The sequence below is a fragment of the Rhopalosiphum padi genome, chromosome 3 (assembly GCF_020882245.1).
Source record: "Rhopalosiphum padi isolate XX-2018 chromosome 3, ASM2088224v1, whole genome shotgun sequence".
Lineage (NCBI taxonomy): Eukaryota > Metazoa > Arthropoda > Insecta > Hemiptera > Aphididae > Rhopalosiphum > Rhopalosiphum padi.
The window spans coordinates 77,701,425-77,718,574 of NC_083599.1; the positions used below are offsets into that span (position 1 = coordinate 77,701,425).

Genomic DNA, 17,150 nt, shown 5'->3' on the forward strand with positions numbered 1-17,150 from the left:
GATTTATTATCTCAACGTAAAAAAGAAGTGAATTACTGGAGAAATGTACTTGAACAAATTGTAGCTGTTATCAAATTTTTGGCGTCGAGAGGACTTGCATTTCGCGGTGACAATGAAATCGTAGGATCTCCCAATAATGGAAATTATTTGGGATGTATGGAATTATTAAGTGAATTTGATCCATTACTTGCAAATCACTTAAAAACATTTGGTAATCCAGGAAAAGGAAATATTTCTTATTTATCTGCAAATATCTGTAACGAGTTTATTAATGTAATGGGAAAACAGGTTCTAAAAGAAATTGTAAATGAAGTTAAATTAGCAAAATATTTTTCCATTAGCGTTGACAGTACGCCCGATCTATCTCATGTTGACCAGTTAACTTTTATAATTCGTTACGTAAAAGATTGTGTCCCCGTTGAAAGATTTCTGAAATTTATACCCATCAAAGAGCATAATTCTGAGTATTTGGCGGAAATAATATTAAGTTTTTTAGATAGTCATGGTATTCCCATCAAAGATTGTAGAGGCCAAAGCTACGACAATGTGTCAAATATGTCGGGGAAGTATTCAGGTTTACAAGCAAGAATCAAGGATAAATGTGAATTTGCAACCTTTGTACCATGTGCGGGACATTCACTAAACTTGGTAGGTGTCCATGCCGCTGGGTGTGTATTAGAGGCAACAAAGTTTTTTGATATTATTCAGAAACTTTATAATTTTTTTTCGGGCTCTACGTATCGATGGAATAAATTAATAGAACATTTAGATTCAAAAAAAGTTGTGAAAAGTCTTTCACAAACAAGATGGTCTGCGAGGGCTGATGCAGTAAGCGCCCTGCATAACGGCCATAAACAAATTATTGAAGCTTAGATGTCTATCACGAAGGATTCTGAACAGCCACGAGAAACAAGAGACGAAGCCTTTAGTGTATCCAGAAAAATTATAAACCTAGAATTTATGATACTAACCGAAATTTGGAGTTGCATATTGGAAAGAATAGACAAAACAAGCAATAATCTTCAGAAAAAAACAATAACACTAGACATTGCAACTAATTTGTTAACTTCACTTGATGATTATATTAATAACCTCAGAGATAAATTTGATGACTTCGAATCGTCCGCCAAAGAAAAAAATCCGGAATCTGATTACAAGGATCTATCTCAAAGAAAAAGAGTTAAAAGCTCACGCCAGAGTTTTTTTGATGGCTCTGGATCATCTGTTCAACTGTATGGAAAAGATAAATTTAAAGTAGAAACTTTTTTTCCAATAATTGATACCCTGAGTGTGCATTTAAAACAGCGGTTAAGTTTGTACAAGGATATTAATCAGCGGTTTGGTTTGTTTTTCAGATTGAAAACTCTGAGTTCTACAGCGTTGAGACAATGTTGCAAAGAATTCGCAAAAATCTATTACGAAGATGTTAATGAGGCAGAGTTGGAAATGGAATGTTTACATTTAAAAGAATACTTGGAGCATGTTAGTGAAAATGAAGAAACTGATAATATATTAAGTATATATCATCTTTTGAAAGAAAATAAAATTGAAGACACATTTCCAAATGTAGAAATTTCATTGAGAATATTTTTAAGCATGATGGTAACTAACTGCAGTGGAGAACGCTCTTTTTCCAAATTGAAGCGAATTAAAAATGAATTAAGAAGTACAATGCTACAAGAAAGATTGAACAGTTTGTCGTTGATGTCAATAGAATGTGATATGCTCAAAAACATAGACTTCAAAGAAGTAATTGACGATTTTGCCAATTTTAAATCTAGAAAGGTATTTTTTCAATAAAAATAGAATGTTCAACATTTCCGGGTTATTTTATAATTATTTTTAAATTTATGTTTACAACCTGATATTTAATGTGAAATTAAAAAAAAATAATAATAATAATTTACAGTTAATCTAGACTTTTTCTTTTCTTTCACCTTGCTATTTACCTGTTTTAATGAAATATTGTTCTGCCCAAGTTGTAAGGGCCCCATTTTACCACTGCCCAGGGTCTCAAAAAGGTTAAAGACGGCCCTGTTCACCACCGGAATTGAATGATACTATAGCTGCTTGAACTCTTGTGTTGTAGGATTGTTTTTGGCCGAAATTTAACCTTTTACCGGCTATATATTTGTTGATTATACTGTTGAATTGTTTACAATAATTATTATCAATATCGAATAGTAAACTCTTGGCGTTGTCCACTACACGATGAAGAATATGGTCAATTTGATTCATTAGACCACACTTTATTACCTCCGGGACTAAATTTGTTTTACATTGTTTTGGTCCAGGACAAAAATATTGTTCACACTTTGTATGTTGACCAAAAATATGATAAGGTGCATTCAGTATGTCCTTACGTAATCCTAAAATGTAATTGAAATAATTATACCAATTATAGATACGACCTAACAATATTATATTTATTTTACTTTTAGATTCGGAATGGATTTTTGTTTATATTTTAATTTTTGGATATAAATTTTAGAATTGTATAAAAGGAATTTATTAAATATTTTTATTTATTTTCACCTTCTATTTTTTCATAAAGTGACTGATCTAAATTTTTCCTGTATTTGATAGATTTGGTAATGGCTGTACGAAATCGAATTGTATTTCGAATTATAAATTTACGAATATAACAGAGGTATGTTGTATTTCTTGTAAGTGCCATTAATTTTTGACAATAATTTCGTAGAATATGGTTTCTACATTCAATTTTTTCTACTAGTAGACGTGGACCATACGGAAGTAATTCGTGTAGACGTTTAGTAACACTACTATCACCATCGCCTATAAATTTAAACAAATTGAAATTTTTTTGCAAATATATTCGTATTACTTATTTTCTTACCAATCAGTTTATTGTATTTTAATCCATGTAAAGTTTACGCTACTTAAAAAACCTTCAGAAATAGCATCAGCCTCAATACTAGTTGCGCCTTTCGACCAGTTCATAAAGCATTTATGTTTTTCGGAACTTTTACCCATATTTTTAGCCCTTTCACAAATCACACAATAACGATTTCGTATACCCACAAACAATATTTTTTTTGACCGAAAACCAATAATAGTGGCCTACAACAAATGGAAACAAATATATAAAGATGTTCATATTTTTTTTATCGATTATTTAAAAAAAAAAATGGAAACTATTGAATTATAAATACTCATTATACCTACTGACACATAGATAATACGTATAATAATTATTAATTACTTAAAAATTTAATAGTATTATTAATATAAATTTAAATTAATTATTTATCTTACCGCTCCTGAAAACGCATCATATTTAGTTTTGTAGCTACGCTTGCTCCATTGTCCATCAGCGATCACCGGACACATGGGTGTACCGTCTTCATCGATATCACCTGCTTCTATCGCAAGTCTTTTTTCTTCTATACCGGCTAGTTTCATCGTATCCCATGCAGTAGTTTCAATATTTACACTCAATCTATCGATATATTTTGTGTAAGTGTTTGGACTCATGCATGGTATATCTATGCTTGCCGAAAATTCTGCCAACTGCGTATACCCGATACCAATTGCTACCGTTCCACTTGCGATCGCGGTATTCAATGGTAAATAATTTGATTCATTACTTTCTGATGTAATAGTCATAATTAAATTGCACGTTTTACATTTAAAAGTCCAAACACTTTCAAATCCCTTGCATTTCTCATTAATTAACACCACGTCCATAAATGAGCAATCTAATCCAGGTGTGTGGGTAGTTAAATTTTGTATTTGTTGAAATATATGAAATATATCGACAATACGACGTCCACCCCGGAAAGAATATTTTTCACTACAATAACTTGAATCACTACAAATGTGAATAACAAAGGTTTAAACTTGGATTAAATATAATAAAATATTATCACTAACTCTTGGATCTCGAAAGTTTTTTCCTTACATAATTATTTCGATATTAAAAAGATTATTTTAATTATTGTTTTGTCATGTTTTTATCATTTTAAAATGATAGAAATCAAAAGTGACAATAACTATTATAATATCTATAATATATAGCAGTGGCGTAATTGTGGGGGGCAAGGGGGGGGCACTTACCCCCCTGGAAATTTTTACAGAGATAACGGTATAATTTTGCCCCCCCAGATAATCCAACTGTACAAATATTTAAATCATCATAAGTTAAGAAAAAATGTAATTTTTTATAATTTAACATACGTGTTATAAGACTAAAAAATTTTCCTTGAATTATTTCATAGAAGTTAACATTAATTTTAGGTTTCTCTTATTATGTATTATGTCATCGCAATTTACAATAATCGCATTAGTTGGGTTAGGAATAAAAATAATACAATAATAATAATAATACCATTACATATCTATTAAAGTGTGATAGACAGTATGAACATTATCTTGAAATCGTGATTATGACTAAAGGAACGGGAGGTTATTTTTAGATCAATAACATATTACAATAATAACAACTGATAATATAATTATTATTTTGTCCTGTTTATAGTTTATTCCTACGTACTTTACGTTAGTCATTACCACATTAAATTTTTATGTGCTAGTGTGATTTAGTGCTTTACTTAAAGTCTATTGAATATACTATTCTAATATTATATACTGACTTTACTTCCTCATTCTGCTGTAATTTGTTAATTATTATTAATTATATCAAAATATCAACAAAAAAAATGTCCAATAAACGGCAGTTGACATTGTTTTATTTTATGTCATCAAAATGTAAAAAGACTACAAACGCCCAAAGCAGTGAGTATTACTTAATGTTTAATACATTTTTCAAACAAAAGTTTTTTTGTAACACATGGCGTTCTTATACATAGTATACTATAAATTCTAGTATAATCTTAGATTGTTTATTTTTATTTTTATTATTATTATTAAATTAATTTAATAAACAGAAAAACTTGAAAATATTGCCACATGTATAAATAATTCTATAGATGAAGACTGTTCAATTGGTAAGTAATACATGTTATATACCTATTATATTAATTATTAAATATTATAATAAAAGATTTTATTATGTATTTATTATAATTTTTAAAAATGATTATTTATTATGTTTACTAAATTGTTTAAATTGAATTTCAAGGAAACCCTGAAAAACAAGAAAATTTGAAGTGTGAAATTGACTGTGATCGTGATCCGGTTAGAAATTCTAACAATGCATACAATTTACTTTGTTCTGGTCTTGGTCCATATCAGCCAACTAATTGTAATTTTCCTAAAGTTAAAGGTAGACAATTTAGAAAAGAATGGTACGTGAAATTGCCATGGCTTGAATACAGCCCTTCAAAAGATTTTGTATTTTGTTTTTATTGTCGTGCTTTACCATTTGCCAGTTGTGATAAAGCATTTATAACTAATGGTTTTAAATTTTGGAAAAAAATGAACGAATATTCTAATAATCATTCCAAAAGTGTTGCTCATAAAGAATCATTGACAAAATATGCTGGTTTCAAATCAGCTATTAAACAAGGCAATATCATATCTAAAATTGATAGTAATCATAACAAAGTAGTAAAAGAAAATAGAGAATATATAAAATGCTTATTGGAAACTATTTTATACTGTGCTTATCAAGGAATTCCAATTCGAGGTCATAGAGAAAATGAAGATTCTGAAAACATGGGCAATTTTTTAGAACTGATGAAATTACGTGCAAAAGACAATAATATTTTGGAGCGTTACTTTTTAAAAAAAGAGAAATCCTTCAGATATGTAAGTGGTACACATACTAATGAATTTATTAGTTTAATGGGTGCATTTGTAACAAAAAACATAATCAAGGACATACAATTGGCTGGTATTTATAGTTTATTAATTGACGAAACTCAGGATCTTGCTAGGCACGAACAAGTATCATTCATCATACGTTATGTTGATAGTAATTTAAATCCCCATGAAGATTTCATAGGATTTTTTAGAACAGACCGAACTGATGGTGAGTCTTTGACTAATTTAATAAAGGTAGTACTCAATAGTTATAATCTTAGAATTGAAGATTTAAGAGGTCAATGTTATGATGGGGCAGCTTCCATGAGAGGATCATATAATGGTGTTCAAGCCAAAATACGAATTGAAAATCCATTAGCATTTTATGTTCATTGTCACGCTCATATTCTTAATCTTTGTTTGGTTGATTTGGCAAAACAAGTATCATATGTTAGAAATACTTTTGGAACATTAAAGGCTTTACATAGTTTTATTGGTGCTTCTTCTAAAAGATATGAAATATTTGAGCAAATATGGATAAAATTAGGTGATAATATTGGACCAAAAACTTTAAAAGGATTGAGTGATACAAGATGGAGTTGCAGGATAGATGCATTAAACTCAATTCTTTCTAATTTTACTGTCATTCTCAAAACTCTAGAAGACATTTCAGAAAAAGATTCAATCAATGGATCTGATGCTTCTTCGTTGCTTTTTTCTATATCAAATTTTGAATTTGTGTTCTGTATAGTTTTTTTAAATAATGTAATGCGAGAAACTAATATTTTATCAAAATATTTACAATCCCCTAATATTAATTATGCTAGTGTAAATACAATGACACTACAGACAGTAGATATTTTAAATAAGTATAGATCAAATACAGAATTCAATATAACTTGGAACAAAGCTATGGAAATAACAAAAAAAAACAATATTAGCTCTCCAAAACTTCCTAGAAAAAGAACTATTCCACTGAAATTGGGAGGAGGTCAAGTTAATTCTTCAAACATAATAAGTGTTCAAGATATGTATAAAATCAACATTTATAACACTGTTTTGGATATTATTATAAAAGAAATACAAGACAGATTTAAAGAAAATGATCTTAATATACTACAAGCTATGAAGGATGTTATTGTTAGTGAAAAATCTGAAAAGAATTCAATTAAATTAGTATGTGATACATATAAAATAAATTTTGATGAAACCACTATTGAGCTTACCATGTTTAATCGAATGTTTAAGACAAAATATAATGAGTTTAACATCAATAATAAAATAGCATATTTGTTATGTGGTGATATACAAATAGGATTTATTAACTATACAAAAATAATAAAAATATTTTTTACTATACCAACAAATACCAGTTCATGCGAAAGAACATTTTCATGCTTAAAACGTTTGAAAAGTTATTTAAGAACCAGCATGGGCCAAGTACGTTTAAGCAGCTTGGCATCTCTACAGATTCAACGATCAGTACCAATTGATTTTGATCAAATTATTGATGAATTTGTTTCAAAAGGAGAAGGGGGTAATAGAAAACTAGCATTGAAATAATTTTTTTTTTTATTTACTTTATAAGTTTTATTTAATAAATAATATGATTCAATAAGTTGTTATTTATTATTAATTATTAAGTAAATATGAAATATAAGTAAATAATATTAATACTAGTTACTTTTTTAAGCTACATGTAGCACCTTTTATTAATGAACTCTTATTGGTATTATTTAACAATATTGGTACCAAGTACCTGCTACCTACAATTTATGTTTATCTAAACCATAAAATGAATTAAAATATGACTTATGTAATTCAAACAATTAAGTATACTGTACAAAATACATATAATAAAAATATATTTTAACTGGGGAGAGGGAGGGGTATCAGGGTTTTGATAATGATAAATATATTATATTGCCCCCCCTAGATTTTTTCCCAGTTACGCCACTGATTGGGAGGCTGGGGGAAGAGAGATCCTAACCGAATGTATATGGACCCTATATAATTGGAAACTAAGGTAACATACCTTATAATTTATATCATACCATTTCACCATACATAAATTACAATTCTCCATATAAGTTGAAATTTCAAAGTACTTCTTCCCATTTTGGCTAATTGTTTAGGGTGGATTTGCGAATCTATTAGTACGAATAGTATCAACAGAGTATATTTGGTTAGCTTGTAACTGTTCAAATAAATTAAACGTTGAAAAAAAATTATCAAAAAAAAAGGAAATGCCTATTTTTTTCAAGGTGTTTTGTTAAATGCAATATTACACTAGCGCCTAGACCAAATTGTTTTTGTTTACTTGTATCTAGTTCAGTGGTAGCCCCTTGATAAAGTAGTATGTTGTAAACCATACCACTTTCACCACATAACAAAAATGCTTTTATACCCCACGGACAGGGTTTACGTTTTACATATTGCTTCATTTGCAAATGTCCTTTATAGGGAATCATTTGTTCATCGACACTTAACCTTCTTTCAACCGGCAAACTATTACATTTTTTATTAATTTCGTCGTATAAAGGACGAACTTTTATAAATTTATCTGTATTATTTTTTGGAATTTCTGTATTACCGATTAAATGAAAATTTCTACGTAATGTGAAAAATCGATCTCTGGACATATTTTTAATAATAATATTCACAGCAGTAGCATTTTCCCAATATAAACGAACACGCGGATACTTTAGACAGCCCATTATCAAATGAATCCCAATGAACTTTTTTATTTCATTACAATTGGTGGGTTTATGTCTAGTTTGGGAATTTTGAATGTCATATAAATTAGTATAATACACAATTTTTTCAAATATTCATAAAAATAATCAGTTATAGAAGGCATTTCTGGTGGATAATTTCTTTCTTCTAAATCTTTCAATTTTAATTCAGGTGGACAAAAAGGAACTCTATCCCGGTTTATATTTTTTTTTCAGTTACATTAAAATTAATCCTAGTCTGGTTGGAAATTATCTCACTTTCTGTTTCATTCAGCTCGTCTTGGTCTTCCCATTGTTCAAAATCATTTAATAATTGTTGCAGTTCTTCATTGTCGAACTGATCTTCCGTTTCTTTGTCCGAAAAATCTAATTCTGATATATAACAATCACCCAATAAATCAAAAATTTCATGTTCACGTAACCCTCTAGCTATTTTGAATAAAATAAATAATAAAATACTAAATACGGTGGCGTAATAACAATAATATTGTTATACGGGTGTACGGTAGTACAGGCATACGGTAGTACGACAAAATAATGAAGTGACGATTATGAAATACGAACGTTGTGTCCCAATGGCCGATGTCCATTTTAAGAGACACGTTAAAAGCATACGATAAACCGGGTTTTAATAAACGGAATAAAGTGGGGATTGAACCAAAACAATTCAACGGTTGTTATAAATAGAAAAAATAATAAAACAAGTCATTATCATTATCGGTTATTAATCTAGTAATATTTTTTTTTTTTTTTATATTGAACTTAAGCCCGGCGACTAAGGCCATCAGCTGTTGTAGGGGTTATGAATTGTGGTAGGGATTTAGTGGTATGGTAGGTTGTGTTACGGTTGTCACGGTATGGTAGCAAACACGTGTATATGTGTGGCAAGGTTTTTAACTACTAAGAACCCGAATGGTCACCTATCCGGGTGCTAGTAGCTGTGGCCGTTACTTACTCCCAGTCGCATTCCACGACTGGTAGCAGCCAACGCGTCACGCCAAGCCACATTAATAATATTTATATATACCGATTACATGGAGTCCATTACGACAAAATAATATCAGATAATAATGTGAATATTTATAGAAATACGTATAACACGTCATTTATAATAAAGAAAAAACATTTAACCGATTTAACCGTCGATCTTAAATAGTTCATTACTCTTTTAAGAACTGAAAATGATCTCTCACCCGAACAATTTGTCAATGCAGCTAATTCTATAAACTATACATAAAATAGGGAACAACTTAACAAAATTATTACTTATAAATAAATACACCATATGTAGCACCATTTATTATACAATAAACAGATAAGCCATTCTATACCAAAAAGTAGTCATCTACCAAGTGCCGTCGGCCGCTATGGAGCGCTGTAGTAGTCGGCCGTCAATAGGGGGGTACACTTCTGATGACCATAGTTATAGTTCGCGGACAGTAGTAGACGAGTTGGTGCGGGGGTAAACAACTTTACAGCCACGCGGTCTTTATAAAGTACCTATTTGTGACTAATGACTACATACTACAAACTAATAATACTCATGGGCCAATACAAAAATAATATTATTTCAATATTGATGGATTTATTTTTAATTTTACAGCTGAATGTTTTGTGCAATAAGCAATATTTCCGTCTGGCAATTATACAGGGTGATTTTTTAAGTATGCTCACCCCAGTTTTATGCTTAAATTATGCATATATTCAAATTCTGATTTTTGGAATTTTTAATTGTAATTAAAGACGATATTTTCGAGTATTTAGATTTTTCAAAACATTTAAGGAATGTCCTGTGGCGATACAAACTTTGGTTTTTTAAATAAGAACATATGTATTTTAAAGAAAAATGTGAATCAGGTAAATTTTCTGAAAATGTTGACGTATTGTAATCGAAATTTGAACGAAAAATTCCGGATATATTCTACTTTTTATACTAAGGAATAAGGATAATATAGTCTATTATACTAAATACTTAGTAAATGGATACGAGCTCGATAATTATAATTCGGTATGCAATACAAAATATTCGTTAATAATTACTACGTATTACTAAATGCTTATGGATTTATATTGCACCTGACAATTTTCAAAGCAAAGGAAATATGTATAAAACAATTTCTTTTTATTTTATCGAGTATGTTATCTTATAACCTATAGGTATTTTATTTTTTATAGCATAACTATGATCAAGAATTAAATACTAAATAATTGTCAGTAGTCCAGTCGGTAACACAAATGTAAAATATTATGTACATGATTCTATGATTGCGCCAGTTAGAATATGTAATAATCAATTAGAATTTAAAAATACATATTGTAATATAAATAAACATAGGCATTATGATTACATAGCTACTACACGTGGCCTATTGATATTGCGTATTGTTTTAATGTTTTAAATTAACTTATCAATACTAGTGTAGTTTAGTTATAATGATGAATATATGTATATTTTGAAATTACCTATTTACAAATTAAAAACCGTTATCTGATGACACATCTATATTTAATGAATTAAATTTTTTTCAATAAAACCCACTTAAAATTAAAAGGAAATCCTCTTGTCTGTACTCTGTATTTATATTCTTTATCTTTATTGCGTGAATAAATAATAATAATGAGTTTAATAAATTTAGTTTATTTATAATATACAATACAGTCTGTATACATAATGCAAGAAAAGATACGTGTGTATTACTATTTAAATATTATAATTCAAATGAAAACAATTTTTTATCATACAATCAATTGTATTTTTCTATAAATGTGAAATAAAACATACAAAAGTAGTAATGCATTTGCATGCTAAACAAAACACAAATATATTTTCATTTTATTTTAAGGATTTTGGGAGAAATATCAATTATCAATTACATCCTAGCAGTTGTATGATGTGATACTCTTTCCTAAAAGTACTAATATTAGTAATATCACAAGCATATTATAAGTATTTTTACTTTCATTATAATAATTTAAATCATGTCATATTCTAATGTCAAAAAATGGATATGCCTAAATGTTACACGCTGTGCGCTGTGTAATAATAATGTTCTTTCAATAAAAAAAACATAAAAAGTATAAGATGTAAGCGAGTAATAAATGAGATGAGAATAATACTATTTTGGTTCTTGCACATGTATATAAAAATCAGAGGCGGAACTAGGGGGAGGGAAGCCGGGGATTGATCCCCGGGCGTAAAATTTTAATAGGCGTAATTTTTTTGTAGGTATTTAAATTAATGTTTGGTTTTAGAAGTTTTTTTCTAATTTTTTATTAAAATATAATTACAATCTATACACAAACAATAGGTATTATTAGGTACAATATTTTTATTTCACTTAATAATGAAAAATAAAAATAAAATCATTCATGGCGTAAAATAATTAATCATTCTATTATTAGATCGCGTAGCTGCGCGATCGGCGGCGTACGTCGACGGTCGACAGTACATATAGATTATAGAGACAGACTAATAATACAAATTAAATATAAACATATATTATCAATAATAAATATAAATATAATAATTAATATGTACGTTATCGTCGACGCGCGGCGATGACGCGGATAAAAATAGTACAAAATTAATTACCACAGACCACAGTGACAAATTCTGCCATTTGCCATTTGAAAGCGCGGCTGAACCTCTCTGCGCACGGAATAGCCAGTTAGTTATAGACAATAGACATCATTTTAGTTAAAGGTAAGATTATAAATAGATTCGTATAAGTATATACCTACTATAGTCTATAATTATTAAGATTCTGAGTGATAGTGTCAAACTAGGTATTTATTAATGCTGTGTTTTCGTTAAAATGTCTGGTCTGATACCTACACAATAACTTTTATAAGATTATCAATCAACGTACGATATAATATTATATCTGTTTATTGAAAATTATGTTAATATTTTATAATATTATTATATATTATAATATTTACCAAGATGGTTATACATTTGTTTATGTTTAAAAAAAAAATTTTATTTTTATAATTTGATTACATTTTTTATTGGCCTAAAATCTAAATTTTTGTATCTTTATCAGAATAAACGAATTTATATTTCACTATAAAGGTCTATTATAATTGAGGCACACAGAACCAAAACAGCAAAAGTGTTTTTATATAGGACAGGTGCCTATTCAAGTTTTGATTATTTTGCAACATTTTTTTTTCTTATAAAATCCACTCTAAGGAAAATAATAAACTCACGTTTTATATATAATTTCTTGCTTTTTAAACTAACTATCAAGCATTAACTCAATTAACGTTGATTAAGTTTTAATGTGGGTTAGGCCACTCAAATTTTTAAAAATATTTAGGCATACCAATGCTATGCTATTTAGTCCGATTCATTGAAAATTTGTTAATCACTTTAAACTGAATCTTTTTGATATAGTCTAAATTTGGTTACACCACAGTCCACAGAATAGATTAATTATAATATATATTATTATTGTTTATATTAATGCCTTAAACTGAAATTGATGAAAAAATAAAATTATGTTTAATTATTTTTTAAATTAAGGTTTATTATGTAAATATTAAATATATAAAAATATAATACCTATATAATTGTTTAATGTTTACTATTGCAGACTGAATACAAACAAAAATAAACAGTTTCTATTTAAATACCCTATTTCGAAAAAAAATATGTAACCACTTTAAGTTTTTAATGTTGTAAAAAAATTTTAATTCCATAAACTAAATAAAGATATATAGTTGCATTCATCGCTTCAGTGGTTTTAATTAGTAAAATTATATTATGATTTATGTTAATATGTTATTATATTAAATTATATTATATTATATTATTTTAAAAAAAGCAGCAACTTTAAGTTATTGGCGTATTTGTTTTATAAAATAGTATTTTTCCATCCAATTTTGGATAACTTAAAAAAAGGAAAAAATATAAAACGAGAGATTATTTTTTGTAGATTTTTATTGGTGCTATGAGCCTCAATTTATAATGTATTGTAAATTGTAATAAAGAGTGTAACAATATATCTACATATTACCTTAATTCGTAAATGTAGTTAATTATTCAATATTTTATAATTTTAATTATATTACAGTAAGCAATATAATATTAATTTAAGTAATTCAATAATTATAATTCTTAATAATATCAATACATTTTTTGCTTCACTCAGAACTTAAGACTGATTTTATTAAATTTTTAAAATTTCAAAAAAAAATGTTAATACATTTAAGGACGAAAATGTCAAAGCGGCCTCCAGGTTCATTTTTTCGCAATAGAAAGCAGAAGATAGAAGCTGAAAAGATACAATTAGCAAAACAGTGGGAAAAAACGCGGAAAAACTGGTTAAAGTGTGAAAATGTGGATAAGTCTGAAGATTCTTTGGATGTTGATGTCAATGAAGTAAATATTGAACAACATGAAAATGAAAACACGATTATAAAAGAACCATTACCATTGATAAGTTGTAATAGCAATTTAAATGAAAAAATTACTAATGACGATTCTTTGGATGTTAAGATAAATGAAAAAAATATAACTGTCAATGACTTAGAACTCATAACATTTAATATAAGTGAGAATTGTCATCAAGTTAATAATGAGAATACTTTTGAGGTATCTTTAGAAGGTCAAAATAAGTATGAACATTTTAAAGCCACACATTATCCTGAAATTGTATTTGACAGTCCTCGTTCTTGGTCTCCTGTTAATGATAAACTGCGCTGTATACTTATTCTTCATGGACCAAATCGAGGGATGACAGCACCTAAACCGTTCAAAAATCATTGGTTTTTTAAACAAATGAATAACGGTGAAAAGTGTGACAGAACGTGGATGATGTATTCTGAACCTAATGAGGCGATTTTTTGTTTTTGTTGTATTTTATTTGGAACTAAATCAAGTGCATTAACAGATCCTAAACAAGGTTTTACAAACTGGAAAAAAATGGAACGTTTAAGGGAACATGAAAATTCTTCAGACCACGTTAAAAATTTCCTTGAATGGAAAATGTTTGAAAAAAAATTAAAACATGGTGGAGCTATTGATGACTGCTTACAAAATCAAATAAAATCGCAAGTAGCTAAATGGAGACACATTTTAAAAGCAATATTGAATGCAATACTGTACTGTGCCAACAATAATTTAGGATTAAGGAGACATTCAGACATACCTGGGAGTCCATCCGCAGGTCACTTTCTTAATTTGTTAAGTTTGATTAGTAAATATGATCTAATATTAAAGGAACACATTGATTCACATAAGAAAGGTTCTATAAATTACTTTTCTCATAAAATTCAAGATGAGTTTATAGCTTTGTTGGCCAAAAAAGTTCGAAATGAAATTATACATCAAATTAAATCTGCTAAATATTATACAATAATGTTTGATTGCACACCAGATGTATCTAGAACAGAGCAAATGAGTCAAGTTATAAGATATGTTCGTGTCACTGGTGGTAAAGTATTTGTAGAAGAAAGTTTCTTAGGCTTTATAGAGTCTCATGAAAAAACTGGTAATGGTTTGACTACTGAAATATTACATCAGATATCTCTAGATAGTTTAGATATTCAAAATTGTAGGGGCCAAGCGTATGACAACGGATCAAATATGGCAGGGAAGTACAATGGGGTTCAAGCAAAAATTTTAGAAAAAAATCAATTAGCAACATTTATACCTTGTACAGCACATTGTTTGAATTTAGCAGGTGTAAATGCTGTAGGATCAAATAAACAAATGCAGCTATTGTTCGGTAAAATTCAACAACTTTTTAATTTTTTTTCTGGTTCTACCTTACGTTGGGAAATATTGATGAAATCATTGAAAGTAACTCTTAAACCCTTTTCGGATACTAGATGGTCCTCTAAAGCTGCTGCGGTAAAGGCCCTTTATAAACAATTACCTGATGTGAAATGTGCTTTGATTAATATTATTGAAAATGGAAATCTTGAATCAAAACCAATTGCAAAAAATTTACTTAATTTAGTGGATCATGAATTTATTTGTCTATTAACGGTTTGGAATTCTATACTATCAAGTATTGATTGTGTAAATGTATTTCTTCAAAAAAAACAATAACAGTATGTCAAGCAGCAAAAATGATTCATGGATTAATAAAAGAAATAACTGACTTAAGAAATAATAGAATTCAAATATTATTCCAAGATGCTGAACAAGTAAGTGTAAAAATGAGTATTTCCCCTTCATTTCCAGAAAAAAAGGAAAAAAAGAGCAAAAAGAATGGATTTTGATGAATCTGCCGATGAATGGAACGTTTCTGCTAAAAATAATTGTTTAATTAATTTGAAAAACGTCTGTGATGTTTTGCTTTCACACTTGGGCTGGAGATTTGAAACATTGAATAATGTATCCTTAGATTTTAGTTTTCTGACTGGATCTGAACTATTCGAAAAAGAAACAGACCAATTAGTCAAAGCAGCAGCTGATTTAGCCTTAAAATATAATAAAGACTTAAACGCTTCAGAACTAACCGAAGAAATAATACATTTTAAGCATCATGCCATAAGTGCATTACCCAGTATTAAAAATACAACACCATTAGAACTATTAGAGTTTATTTTTGAGTATTCTATGGCTAGTATTTTTCCAAATATTTGCATAGCGCTTCGGCTTTATTTAACATTGCCATGCACAACAGCCACGTGTGAACGGAGTTTCAGCAAACTGAAACTAATCAAAACTTATTTACGTTCCACAGTAAATAAAACTAAACTGACTAATCTTGCGTTATTATCTATAGAAAAAGAAATATCAAACTCCATCGATTTCGATTCAGTTATAAACGACTTCGCTGAAGTAAAAGCCAGAAGAATAAAGCTTTAAATTTATTTAAATATGTAAAGTGTAATGAAAGTAGCAGATTTGTAAATAAAAAATGTTTTAATAAAAAAGTTCTTTCATATTGAATTAAACAAGTGTATTATTAATTATTTTAATAGTTAGAAAAGATAGAGCATACTCTTTAGCATACTTTAATAGTAGTGTAAAAATCAGAATAACTTCTATTTAGTTTAATTATTGTAACACAAGTAATAAGTAATAAGATCTTATGAGCATCAGAGTATGAACTAGCTTGATATTTTTAACTATGTTAGTTAACATTATTATGTGTTTAAAAATCAATAAGTATGTAGTATGTAAAGTATGTTTGTAATTTTAGTTCCATTTATTAGAAAACAATTAAAGGGAATGATATATTTTCAGTCTTGGTCTATGATTGGGCGTAATTTTAATATTTTCCCCGGGCGTAAAAAATCTTAGATCCGCCTCTGATAAAAATCCACGTACATAATAATGTATCATATCAGGTTAGTAATCAAATTTTCAAAACATTAAAACATTTGTTAACACTTTTTAAATAATTTTTTTTTATGATTAATATTAATGATAATTACATGGCTAAGGCCATAGTTATTCATAGCAATCAATAAAAATTGTATACATATACTTTGAAATTTAAATAATTTTTAATTAAACTGACAGTGTATTTGTTGTTAGTCGAAACTTGAATAACATACAGCTCTTGTAAAAATAGTACATGCCTGTGAATCAATTTCCAAGGAAATGTTACTTAAAGTAACCCACCATGAAGTGTTGAAACGAATGGAAATGTGTTTAAAAGTAAATGGTCAAAAATTTGAACATTTGATAAAATATAAGTAAATAGATAATTATAATTCTAAATGGCA

At 28.3% G+C, this 17,150-nt stretch overlaps 5 protein-coding genes across 5 annotated transcripts; 4 read left to right on the plus strand and 1 right to left on the minus strand.

Moving 5' to 3' along the window:
- Positions 1 to 873: 873 nt before the first annotated feature.
- On the plus strand, positions 874 to 1,800 carry LOC132925793 (uncharacterized). Its single transcript, XM_060990156.1, has 2 exons — positions 874 to 1,516; positions 1,571 to 1,800. Exons 1-2 carry the CDS (start codon positions 874 to 876, stop codon positions 1,798 to 1,800), a joined length of 873 nt encoding a protein of 290 aa, XP_060846139.1.
- A 222-nt stretch (positions 1,801 to 2,022) lies between these two features.
- Positions 2,023 to 3,837, minus strand: LOC132925794 (uncharacterized; the record flags this gene model as incomplete). The annotated part of the gene is given in 5 exon segments (XM_060990157.1): positions 2,023 to 2,369; positions 2,536 to 2,796; positions 2,858 to 2,888; positions 2,890 to 3,081; positions 3,277 to 3,837. Coding segments are annotated over 5 exon segments (1,392 nt in total), but the record flags the coding sequence as incomplete, so codon positions are not given.
- An 842-nt stretch (positions 3,838 to 4,679) lies between these two features.
- LOC132925795 (zinc finger MYM-type protein 1-like) lies at positions 4,680 to 7,287 on the plus strand. The gene is made up of 4 exons (XM_060990159.1): positions 4,680 to 4,755; positions 5,102 to 6,462; positions 6,574 to 6,755; positions 7,140 to 7,287. Exons 1-4 carry the CDS (start codon positions 4,680 to 4,682, stop codon positions 7,285 to 7,287), a joined length of 1,767 nt encoding a protein of 588 aa, XP_060846142.1.
- A 6,396-nt stretch (positions 7,288 to 13,683) lies between these two features.
- On the plus strand, positions 13,684 to 15,519 carry LOC132925796 (zinc finger MYM-type protein 1-like). Its single transcript, XM_060990160.1, has one exon. The coding sequence runs from the start codon at positions 13,684 to 13,686 to the stop codon at positions 15,517 to 15,519; it is 1,836 nt and encodes a 611-aa protein (XP_060846143.1).
- A 162-nt stretch (positions 15,520 to 15,681) lies between these two features.
- On the plus strand, positions 15,682 to 16,284 carry LOC132925797 (zinc finger MYM-type protein 1-like). Its single transcript, XM_060990161.1, has one exon. It carries the CDS (start codon positions 15,682 to 15,684, stop codon positions 16,282 to 16,284), a length of 603 nt encoding a protein of 200 aa, XP_060846144.1.
- The last annotated feature ends 866 nt before the right edge of the window (positions 16,285 to 17,150 follow it).